We start from the raw sequence: 12746 nt of genomic DNA, 5'->3' as shown, positions 1-12746 counted from the left end.
TATTTTTCTAATATTTTTCTGTTACTTTTTCTGTTTGCAAGCAAAAAAAGCTGGTGTAACAAAAATTATTAGCACAGCAATAGCAAACAAAACAGAAAATAATATGCACAGTGTGCATCTTGGAGGTGTTCAGTACAGTTCTGGTTCTGTCTCAAGGGTGATGACAAAACTGGGAGAGGTACAGAGATAAGGGATAAGGGCAGTAAAAGGTAAGGAATTGCTATATAATAAACAGACAAGTTGAATAGACTGGCTGAGAGATAACTGTAGAAATGTCTGTGAAAACAAGTGGCTAGAAAAGCAATTACAAATTTTTATTATGACCTCTTTCATCCAATACAAAAGCAAGAGACCTTCAAATGAAACAAGCAGATGACTAGATAAAAGCAAACAATATAAGTGAATTTTCATACAATATTCAATCAAGCTATGAAAAGTTTCCCTGCAGAAAAGTTTCTTCCCTGCTAAAAGTTTACATAATTCAAAGAGTGACTGGACAGTTTCATGAAAGAGAACTTCGGCCCAGTTAAAATGCAAACCCGCTGTGTAATGTGCAGTGGTACTATACATAACGGTATAGAACATATGTTTAAGATATCCATTGTGTACACCACAATTGCATTAAACAATTGCATAATACAGTTCTAATAAACATAGTGACAATATCTCTGGCTCAGGAAGTCCTCAACTGATTATTTGCTGGATGATTGCCATGAGAGCATTTGGAGGAAGCACTACTGTGAGTGTACTGTTCTTATTGCCTTCATCAAGTATGCTAACTGCTGTTCTCCTGGGGATTGTTGTTGTTTTCTTCCTTTTCTTCCTCTTTTTTTTTTCCTTTCAAGAGAAAACTGGCCTTACTGAAATCAGTGCCACAATCTGCTCTATAAAATGTTTCACCAAACATCCCTTAACTAGGGGATATTGCCATCTGTTCCTGGCACCTTTGAAGTTTGGCTGCTGTGACAGGTACAAGTTTGACTAAAATGTTGCTCCACTCTATTGGATGGTGCTTTTGTCAGTGAATGAGAGAAAACAGAATAAAGAAGGGAGGTGCTGGAGTCTCCTAGGGCTTTGTCATCACTGCCCTTGTATTCAGATTCTGTGATTTCCATAAGCACCAGTCCTATTCCCAATTGTTGGATATTGGCATTTACTTATGATCCATGCTGCTGGGAAAAGGATACTTATTGCCAAGAGGAACATAGCTACACTTGTGCTACCTGTGACACAGTACAGTAACACCTTTGTAAGTCTGAATCCTGGGCTAGTTGGATCCTTCTGACTCTTCTGGCCAATTTCATATTCTTAAATAACATGAGGAAAATATTTTTCTTGATCATACTACAGTTTCTTCTTAAGCCGACTCTTTCATAGTAACATTTCTAGGAGAATCCATTCAGACTAATAGCTAAATATACTAGTGAATATGAGGTTTATGAGACAAGTGTCTTGAAAAGGCTGCTGTGTTGGTTTGGAAAAGGCATTGTGGTTATTGTAGACAGCAGCTTGCAGCCTGTCTGGCCATGATTCCATATCCATTTACAGCAGGATAAGCAAGGAATTGGCTCCAGACTTGTCTGTAAACTAGGCTTGAATCCACAGCTCCAGATCCACAGCAGGAGACTTGATTGAATCCCAGGGGTCCTGCGTTAGCCACAATCAGAGTGATCAATGGAGTTCACTGTAGTTCAAAATATAACAGAATGTCAGTACTCTTTGTTTGTTTATGTGTTTTTGGTCTTTTTAATCAGAAGCTGGAGAGGAATAGGAAGAACAAAATAGCTAATGCACGAGCTGTTATGAAAGTGGTACTGGGAAATTGTGCTAAAATGGGCACTTTTGGCTTCCTAATACCTCCATCTGATATATAAAATCTTACGAGGGAAAAACTTCCTTGCAATATTTTGCAGTTTTTTGAAGCGTACAACTACAACGAAATTGCCACTATAATTTCTTCCATCTGCTCCCTTTGGCTACAGGTACAAGACTGTCAATTCATCATACACAAAAAGAAACCTGGGGCCAAATTCTCTGTTGGCATAACTCCACATAAGTCTTGGACTTGATCTTCCCATGAAGAACTGATTTGGAAAAATTCAGTGGAAAAACAAGAGAAAAATGGAAATAGCAGTACGTGACCATCTTTTCTCATAGTTCATAGAATCAGAGAAAAGACCCCAGGATACTGTTTGCAACAGATTTCTGAGACAAATACCTTCAAGAAGCAAACAGCAACAAAGTACTGAAGCAGTCGGCCATGCCTATTTTTATATGCAATAAGGAATGCATGGCATTGTATCAGTAGCAGATGCTGGGTGCATTGTCATAGAATTTTAGTACTTGGCCATCCCTTTTTGCAGGTTGCTGTTTTTGCTATCAGAAACACATTTCATCTCTATCTATTAATCAGTCTGTGAAATGTTTTGGAGTAAAAGATGGACAAGTGGACCTGATGGGGGCCGTAGTTTTCTGATGCCGTATCTAATATAGAAATGTTTTAGAGGAGGAAAATGGGACCTCTGTTGTCTTTTGGTCTTGAAGTCTATTGTGTTTGTCAACTGTAGTATGAGAAGATTTTCTTCCACTAAAACAATTTGAAGAAGAGGTTATCATCGTTACAGGAAAGTCTACGGAGGTCTTCAAAGCAAAGACAAAGCTTCAAAGTGAGGTGGCGCACCCCCCTCCCCAAATGTCACATTCCACATGGGTAACCTTAAGACCTGAGGGTCTTGAGTGAAGTCAGGTCCAACTGTGTCCACAGTAGGCAAAAGACTTTCATTTATGGTCGGTGTTGTCTCACCTGAAAAACTTAAAACATAGTAGTCTGAGAGAGTTGTGCCTGTTTAGTCTGAAGAAGGTTCTGGGGAGACCTTATCACAGCCCTCCTAATGGGAGTGCCTAATGGGAGCCTAAAAAGAAGATAAATGTGACTTTTTACACACGGCAGATTGATAGGACAAGGGGGAATGTTTTTAAAGTAAAAGAGGAGACATTTACATTAGATGCTAGGAAGGAATTCTTTACTGTGAGGATAGCAAGGAACTGGAACAGGTTGCTCAGAGAGGTTGTGGATGGCCCAACCCTGGAAGTGTTCAAGATCAGTCTGGAGTGGGCTTTGAGCAACCTGACCTAGTGAGTGGCTTCCCTGCCCATGGGGAGAGGGGTGGAACTAAGTGATGTTTAAAGTCCTTTCCAACACAAGCCATTCTATGTTTCTCTAGAACTACCTGGCAAATAATACTGGCATCCAAAAGAGCTTTTCTATACAAACACTGTCCTATATCGTTGACCTGTTATCGTCAGTTACAGCAAGTATCAGCAGTGTCTGCAGCATAGGTGAGCCTCAAGTCTCTAAGAGCCATTTGTAGGTAAGAGCAGAACATATGAAATTTCTAGAATAATCATTCTGTGTTCAACTGCTGGTATTGGAATTACAAGTGTGTACTGTAAGCTGCAGATTCCTGTTTGGCTTGTAGCACCTGATTTTCCTGCATGAGAAAGTAGATATGTACACATTTCTGAATGGCCTATGCTGGGAAGGCTCTGCCATCAAGTGAAAGGATGAGAGAAAATGGCCTTAAGTTATACCAGAGGAGGTTCGTATTAGATATTGGATTTTTTTTTTCCACTGAAAGAGTGGTTAGGCATTGGAATAAGTTGACCAGGGAGGTGGTGGAGTAACTCTCTGGAAGTATTGCAAATGTGTGGATGGGGCATTTGGGGATCTGGTTTAGGGGTTATTATGGTGGTGTTAGGTTGACTGTTGGACTCAGATGATCTTGAAGGTCTCTTCCAATCTTGACAATTTGTGATTCTGTGATTTCGTGATCTGACTGTGTCAATTCAGAAAACAAGATATATATTCCAGGAATTGTAATTACTCACAAGTCACTGCAACCCTAACAGGATATGCATCTCTAAAATTGTAAGTTGGCAATTAATTGTGCACAGCATTTGGTTTGTTATGACTCATGATTGACTCATAATTCTCTTGCAGATGCAGCTGGCACCAACCCCAGGAGAGGTGACTGAGGGTGAGAAAGTAAGAATCTCATCATGGGATCATAGTATTGGTAATGTAGTCAAAAGCTGGGGAACAGAGATTTTGAAGAACCCTGTGATACAGGTCCCAGTAGCAGTTATATATCTGTCTTATTTATGATTTATGGATTTTAGATTTATGGAAATTAGGAATCTAACTACTACAGGGAGATTGCACTGAAGTTGATTAGTCCTGTGACTGAAGCTGATGAGACTTCTGGGTTTAAGTTTAATTTGAAAAAGATCCACAAGACCTGCTGATATGCCTCCCAGAAAGGTATTACAACAAGAAGTAGACCTCTACCCTCAGCAAAGGAGTCAGAACATGTAAATTAGGAGCCAAGGCAGATGGTGTGAAGAGTTAAGACATGGAGTTCATGAAGCAATGCAGGAATCTGCCAACACCATTGTTAGAGTGATGTGGTGGAATGCAAATGCAGGAGAGTATCTAGCACTTCATTCTGTTTTCTGCATGAAGCATAGGCATGTTCTGGGTAATTTACAAAGAGCAATCTACAAAACACAGGAGTTAGTGTATGGGGTTGAACTCCAGTCAAAAGATTGATTGAATCCAGTCCTTTCCTACCATTAGAGATAGGAACCCAGATTAAGTGCCTCCATCAATTTGACTACTACACACAGGTACTTCACAGAGCAGAGCTCACCTCCTCTATGAGTCTAAATCATCCAGAAAGTGTGCAAATTAGTTTGAACACCCTCCTTGATCTCAGAGGAGGCAAGTCATCTGCCCTTCCTTCCAACAGTGTGTTGGCCTTAGTGCTGTGCATGTGAGAGGGTGAAGGTATCCACTGCATCTCCCTCCAGGTGAAGACTCTTAAGCAGCCAGGAAGGCAGGCACAGTGGGTTCAAGAGATGAATCCTTGAAGACACCCGAAGTCTCACAGCTGAGAAGTTTATAAGGTGAAGAAGGCCTGGGTTCCCTCCTCTGAAGTGATCACCAGCTTACAGAGCCCTTGGGTAAAATCAGAAGTTACCCGGTGAACAGGAACCCTAGCCTTCAGTTCCTCACACCCCTCAGCAAACTTTGTCTATCATGTAAAGTGGTCTTTGTAAGTCAGTGCCGAATTCTGGTTTGGCAGCTTTCACTGTCTGGGGATTCATATAAAAAAACTAGGTCTCTGTGTCCCCAGAGGAGGGCCAGCAAACATGCTCAAGTCCAGGGTGCTGTGGAATTGGTGGGATAACAGATGTAGGGAACTGTAGATGAGGTTGCTGCTGGAGTTGGGGCTTTGGGATGAACCTTGTCATAGGACAAGAGGGAATGACTTTAAAATAAAAGAGGAGAGATTTAGATTAGTTTTTAGGAAGAAAATCTGTCCTATGAGCGGGGAGAGGCACTGGAACAAGTTGCCCAGAGAAGCTGTGGACTTGGACTTGGAGCAACCTGATCTAGTGGAAGGTGTCCCTTCCCAAGGCAGGGGGTTTGGAACTGAATAATCTAAAAGGCCACTTCCAACCCAAACCATTCCATGATTCTATAAGTTGCAAAGTCATTCACCTTTAGATTCAAGAACAAGCAAACACATGATCCAAGGTATTTTTAAAAGAGATGCCATGGAGAATTTCAAGGGTTTTTAGTGGTCTGAGTGGAGATGGAATTGCCTCAGCCCTAGACCTCTTTTCTTGCTGTGTGTACTAGCTATTTGAACAAAGAAAAGAATGGATTTATTAGGAGTCTTTCATTCCCGCTTGCAAACATTCTTCCAAATTAGGAAGGAAGTAGCTCAAAAAAGAAGTCTGTGTAAGCTAGCAGTCATTTTGTTGTATCATTAATGCCTGATGACCTAGCTACTTACATGAGACCGTACTTATTAAGAGGCAGAATGATGGCCCAGGGAGATGGCCAAGATCATGGTAAGGATTAAATAGCAGCAAAGTAATAACAACAGTTCATTTCAGAGGCAAATGAAGATAAGGGGAAAGCAACAGTTACTGGACTCCCTGTTCTACAAAAAATACATGGATGCAGCCAGTTTGTGCTCAGCTTTCGGCTTGTCTGCCATTGCCTCACCACCATGTGCTGTCAAAGGATCCACCAGAGCTACTCAGTGAATGGAGCCATCAGGGTTGCTCCTGTAACAGAGCTGCTGGCGTGTTCCCTGGCAGGTCACACACTCATGGAGCAGCACAAAGCTGGCCCACATCCAGACTCAGATCATGACAATGATGCCAGGCAACAGTGAGGAGAGATAAAAAATTTCATCAAATTCCTCATCATCTGAATGGAACTGTCAAAGTTTTGATTCATGCCAAAGGGTCTGCTTGTACAGCAGTTTTCTGTGCTGGCTGATAATGCATGTTGGAGGCATTTTATTGGAACCCTCTTTTAGGACGTGCCAACTGTGTGATCAAGTACTCAGAAAAGTTCAGTGATTACACTGCTGCAGGCTTTCAAGAAACTAAGCCATCAGGAACAATTTATGGCCCAGCTCTCTCTTTGCTGCCATGTTTTGCTTCTGATGAGATGCAGAATCCCTGAGGGCCTGGTCTTATATCATGTGAATGAGTAAAGCTTTGAAAAATTGATATTTTATAAAATCCATTTAACTGATAACGCTACCCAGTCACCTTCCAAGCTTCCTTGACTGTCCCACATCTCTCATTCTGATTTAAAATGGATTTTGTTCTTCAGAAGTACACAGTAATTCCCAGTGGTGATTTTTACTGATAGCCTATACTAGAGCTCAGCTGTGCTGCTCCTGAATTTCTAATCAGCTTAGCAATGACAGAATTGCTGTCAGAGAATTGCACTACATCTATTTTATATTCAAAACTAGACAAGCAAAAAAAAAAAAACCAAAAACCCAAAACCAAACAAACAAACAAAAAAAACCCCACAAAAATTTTCTATACTTTATCACAAAAAAAGGGATAAAATAAAAAGAGGTATGCACTTTTGACCCATGGGGCATCTTCTGCTAATCCCTGGAAGTTAGCAGAAGGAATGACTGGCTGCATGAACAAGTTACTGGGGGGCAAGTTTATACCACAGCTGATATTCTGCTGTAAGAGCCTGTCAGAATGTTCTCAACCCACAGCAAACATGAGGTAGCTTAGCCTGTACTCATGAAGGTACAAAACCACTTGACACTTGACCACAATTTAAAGAGCAGTCATTGCAGTTGTGAAGCCACAGCTTGTGTCGCCTGCCAGTTGTTTGTGTTGCTGCCTTCAAAGTATCAGAGGGGTTATCATCTAAGTGGTCTTCTCAGGATGCTTAAATGCTGTAAACAGAAATGAGATATGGTGTTTGGTTGTATTTTTGGATGCATATTTATCATATTCCTAGTTTCTTTTCTGCACAGACTGGTCAAAGACTTCCTGATGACCTTTAGCGAACCACTTTGGCTCCAATCCTCAGAGATAATTAGTCCCACACTTCCACTGAATTAATGATTAATCAACTTTGGTGGTCTAGGATTAATCCTTCATTTCCTCAATTGAGGAATAATAGCAGGAGGCAGTAACATCCTTGTTATCCTTTTTGTCTGTACAGCCTGTAGTGTGTTTGGGAATAAACCACAATTACTGCAGTGACCACAATGTAGCGTAGATCTGCCTAGATTTGAAGTAGGTGTTTTTGTGCTTTGGGTTTGTTTTTTTTTTGTTGTTCCTCAGAGTGATAGCTCCATGGTGGGAGACCATGCTATGAGGTTTTGTAGAGACAAAAAGCATTTGTGTCCTCTGATGGCTGTCACTTTGAAACCAAACCATCTCATTTAAAATTTGTAAAAATTGCCAGCTACTGATCGTCACATTCAAATGTTTATTCCTCTGTTTGCCCAAGAAGGGATATATGCCACATTTGCTTAGCAGTCAGTGAGGAATGAAGCTCTCTGTGACACTTATGGTGGATTTTGATGACTAAACAAACTTACATCTTGTGAGCTGGATGCAAACCTGCTCTGAAAGAATCTAACCTTTTTTTCATTCTAGGCACATTCCCACCATGGATGCCTCAAGGCTGTTTAACATTTTTAAATCAGTGAGAAGATTAACTTAAAACCTGAAATGGATGCACTTTTTGTCTGTATTCTCTGTAATGAGCAAAAACTGCATTTCAACAGAACAAGTTGGTTTAATTCTCAATAATTGTGTGTATGAGGACTGAGACATCCTTCAGCTTGGGTTCATCTTTCTCTGAAAAGCATCAACCTATTGTGAAAGAGCAGTGAATACTATGCAGAGTATTAGAGGGGACAAGTTCCTTTCTAGTCCTCTGCTCTCAGTGAGCCTGTGTCAAGTCACACATCAAGGTAGCCTAAACACATGAAGTTGCAGAATTGTGCAGGGATGTAGAGAACAATAACACTACAAGAGAAATAAAGAATTCCTGGCTCACCAGCCTGTGCTGAAGGTATTAGGATCACTTATCTTCTATTAGTGTCAAATACAAAATTCAAAGTGGTGCTACTACTAGAGCACATGCATGGTATGTCAGCATTGTATGTGGGTTTTATGTCTTTTTGTGTAAACTAGCACAAGGTTAAAAAGCTTAGGAAAGTAGACTGACAGAGCATGAACCTACCATCTGCCAAGCTGCTGAGCCATCCCCTTAGTGTTTCAACTGTCCAGCACTCTGGATAGATGTTAGTTTTGGCTCTCAGTGAGACAGCGCAGGATTTACCTTCCTGTAGTTTCAGAAATAATTGTCCATTAAAAAAACCTCCTGGGACTGAAAAGGCAAAATTTAGGTGCCCCTGGATTTAGAAAGAAATTTATTGATTCTGGAAGATGAAATGAACATTGTGTCTTGAATTGAAGGCATCCAACAAAAAGGAATATGCAGTTTGGTTTATCCCCACATTTAAAATTACTAATGTGAGCAAAACATGCTTTCTCAGCAGACAGCTCATTCTTGGATTAAAAACCAGCTAGAATAAGTGTTCTCAGGGCTCTGTGAAGGAGCTAAAATGACTGTGCATCCTTTGTGACTGCCATCACACAGAACACAACAGCTGGCATTTAAAGAAACTGCTCACAGTAAAAAAAATCAGTTTAGCAGGTGTACACATATTGATTCTTTAAACAGAATAATTTGTTTCTTTCTGTAAAAAATCTGCCATCTTGTATTACAAAGGAACTGTAGTAACTAATTAGTTTTATTCTATTTTTAAAATTTATGATTCATTAGGTACCAAATAATTTTTCCCCCAAGCATATGAGAGTTTGTCTGTACTAGCAGGAGAATGGAAAAATTCCTTAATTCTGTAATTCTATAGTTCTTAATTCTATAATTAACTAATCACTGAGGATTTAACAGCAAATGCTGTTGCTCTACCTGCCATTGCTATGGCTTCATTAATTTTACGGAATATGTCAGAGTGCATTAGTCTGATGTATTGTCAAAAATAATTATTGTATAGTCATACTCTGGAAAGCAGATATGTAAAAATTCCATCTTCTTACACACAGATCATTCCTATGAGCATACTGTCAGATCTGCCTATTTTGTGGCAGAAATACTCTTTTATGTGTTTCAGTTCTTCAAGCACCTTGTTTACATAATATCAATAACACTGAATGTGTTGAATCTGTCAAGGGCATTCTCATCACAGTGATCACCAAACTTGGGGTCATGGAATTGTGCACAAATTTTAGAAAAGCGCAGCTGGAGAATCTTAGTGCTGATGAATCTTAAGTGAATTTACAGCTTGATTTTCCATAGGCATCAAAGCAGATATAATGAGAAGATAATCTACTCTGAGTTTTAGAAGGCAGGCAGAATTTCCAGGGCTAGCAGAGTACATCTCTTACTAATAGAGACAACGTGTTTGATCTGAAAGTAATGAAGCTATAACAAATGTGGAACCCCAGAATGCCATTTAAAATATCTTCCCTTTTCAAATAACACTGTAAAATTAACCTCTAATTGTCCAATGTAACATTTTATTGTGCAAGACCCTTGTTTCAGTGAGGCTACTCTCTTAATCATGTTGCTTCGTTTCTTTATTAATTCACATAACCTAATATTGTAGGATGTCCATTTTTGTTTATTGTTGACTTCATCCTTACAACCCTAAGTAACTTAGTTTCATCAGAAATATCACACCAGCCTATTACCCACCTACTCTTCCAGCTCTTTCCCTTTTTATGTCAAATATCAAAATGATCTCCCATAGCTCCCTCCAGTCTGAAAAGCAAACAATTGCTCCTGTTTAGTTTTCCATCTCTTTGCCATTTACTCATCCATAAAAGTACTGCCCTCCTTGCTCCATGGTTGCTTAGTTCCCTAAATGATCTTTGGCAATAGGCTTAGTCAAAAGCCTTTTGGAAATCCAAGCAGTTAGAATGACCTTGATACTCTCCATCCACACTCTTCAATCACTCAAAGACCTAGTTCATAAGGCAGTATTTCTCCTCATAAAAACCTTGATTATTCTGCTCAATTAGATAATTTTTATTCAAGTGTCCACTAATTCTAATTTTCATTATACTTTCATTTAATTTGCCTAGCAGAAGCGTCAGGATTACAGACCTAGAGTTGCTCAAATCTCTTCCAGAGTCTTTTTCAAAATTGGCATCGCACCAATTTGCCACCCTCCAGGTATTTGGTATGAAAGCAATCTAGCACAACAGCTTTCCAGGCTACTGTGATTTATTTATTCATAGAAATATAACAAGCAGAGAGAACAAGATTGAAACAAGCAGAGCCTTTATCCTTTTCCTTCCTTCCCAACTCAGTTATTTTATTTTAAAATTTAGGTTCCTCAAGACTTACCCAAGCAAGTCATCATATAACTTATTTTGTCAGTGTCTCTGCCAGTCTTCCTGCAACCAGTTGCTGACAAGTCACCTCTTTTGATTTCTTCAGAAAAGTGGATAACTCTTTAATAACCTTGGAGAGCAAGCTTTCAGTCTTTGTTACATCATTATTTAACTTGGTTTGGAGCTTTGATTTTCCCATTTTGCAGACAATAGCTAATTTTTTATCTCAGTTTCTTTTTTTTTTTTTCCTCCCTCTTGGGCTCTTTCTACCTCTTTTTGCTGCCCTTCCTACCTGCAGCAGCGTAGTTACCAAAGCAAGCCAGCATTTGCTCCACTCTGCCATGGCTATACTGTGTAAGTACCTAGGAAAATATTCATAATATTGTCTGTGCACTCTCCTTGGGTTCAGACCTGTCCCACAATGGAGCTCTGCAGATGAACTTCAGGTGGCTTGGGTAGTCTGTGCTACTTTCCCAGCATGGGCCATGAAGCCAACGGGACAGGACTGGGAGACAAAATCTGCACAGCTGGCATGGTTCAGAAGCCAGCTGACAAAAAGGAAAGCATCCTGCTCTTAGTTCATGTAGTGGTAAAAAGGAGCTCAAAGCCCAGCTTAGGATGGCAGAGGATCATGAGATAGCAGAGTACAAAAATCCCATGACATGGGCTAGTTCTGGAGTCACAGGTTTCTGATAGGAAGCGTGAAAACAGGTTTATAAAGGCCAAGTGCAGCTGATGCTTCCCTGAAGTTGGAATACAACCCTGACTGCTGTTAATGACTGTTCAAGCTGCTGAAGAGATTTCAGTAGAGTTTGACAACCTGCACTGGCTCTGTGCTTGATGTACATTGGAAGCAAGGGCAAGTGTGGAAGCAAAGGATTCCTCGGCTCCCCACTCTTTGTTCAGTCCACTAGGGTGTGGCCAAGCTGATGGATGGTAATGGGCATCTCTGCCTTATGTCTTACAAACAGTTTAGCAACTCCATGTGCTGGGCTTGGCCACAGGTGTTTATCTTTGTATAATTAGCAGAAGTGACAATAGCAACCTTTAATTCAGTGGCTGCCATTTATTTTACTTAAATGAGAAACAAATGTACAGGTGAGTGCAGAGTTTCAAGCATTCCCCAAGATACCAACTAAATTGTAAACTACATTAAACAATAAAAAATTACCAGGGAAGAGATTAATATTCACAGCACTTTTCAAACTAACTGTGTAGGTGCTTGCCCAGCCCATGCTTGGCAAATGGGCTGAATAACAACACCTGGTACCACATGTGTGAGGTAAAGTGTCTGTGTGTGTGTGTTGAATACACAAAATTGTCTGGAGGACATTTGTCCATGTTAACTGATCATGTTCGAGATGAAGACAACCACAAGCCCCAATCCGATGGTGTTAAAGAGGAAGAGAGACCATAAATGGATTAAACAATAGCCAGAGAACTTCAAAGAGAGCTTTGAAACAAGGGAGGAGCCAGCCTGAAAAGAAGTATAAAAGAAGCTGAAAATTGTTTTGGGGTTGGGGGAAATACCTTTAAGTGTAGCCAGCAGTAGTCAAACCTGGTTTGACACTTCCAGAATCTGCCCTGTCAGCATTGCTGCCGCCACTTACTTCAAACAGATCATCATCCTTATGGAATTCCTCATGGAGCTGGTGCTCAACAGGTGGCATGACTGGGTGAGGCACAAGAAGTGGGGACCCACACTCAAGGTGCATATGAGGGGGCTTGTGGAAGGACTTTTCTGAGCCTATTGGAGCATAGTTTATCTCTGGTTTATTTATACCAATAACAATAATAGTATTATTGTTATTGATCCTGAATGTACTGCAGGTGAGTTATAAGTCATTAATAAATCAATACATTGCTTTAATCCTTATTTGGCTTAAATTATGAGAGCTGAACAGTTTTCCTCTGCTTAATTATTTGGACAGTGGATGATAACACTAGAAAAATCTTGCCATTTCTTCTTTGCT

General features: G+C 40.2%; 1 protein-coding gene across 1 annotated transcript in view; it reads right to left on the bottom strand.

The window, feature by feature from the left end:
- Positions 1–12443, bottom strand: part of LOC119703550 (regulatory factor X associated protein) — a 35145-nt gene extending 22702 nt beyond the window's left edge. Inside the window, exon 1 of the mRNA XM_038143577.1 lies at positions 12332–12443. Coding sequence (XP_037999505.1) covers positions 12332–12443 — 112 coding nt within the window. The remainder of the gene's footprint in view (positions 1–12331) is intronic.
- Between the last annotated feature and the right edge of the window lie 303 nt (positions 12444–12746).

This window comes from Motacilla alba, chromosome 1, assembly GCF_015832195.1.
Source record: "Motacilla alba alba isolate MOTALB_02 chromosome 1, Motacilla_alba_V1.0_pri, whole genome shotgun sequence".
NCBI classification, from domain to species: domain Eukaryota; kingdom Metazoa; phylum Chordata; class Aves; order Passeriformes; family Motacillidae; genus Motacilla; species Motacilla alba.
This window is presented reverse-complemented; position numbering and strand designations above follow the sequence as displayed.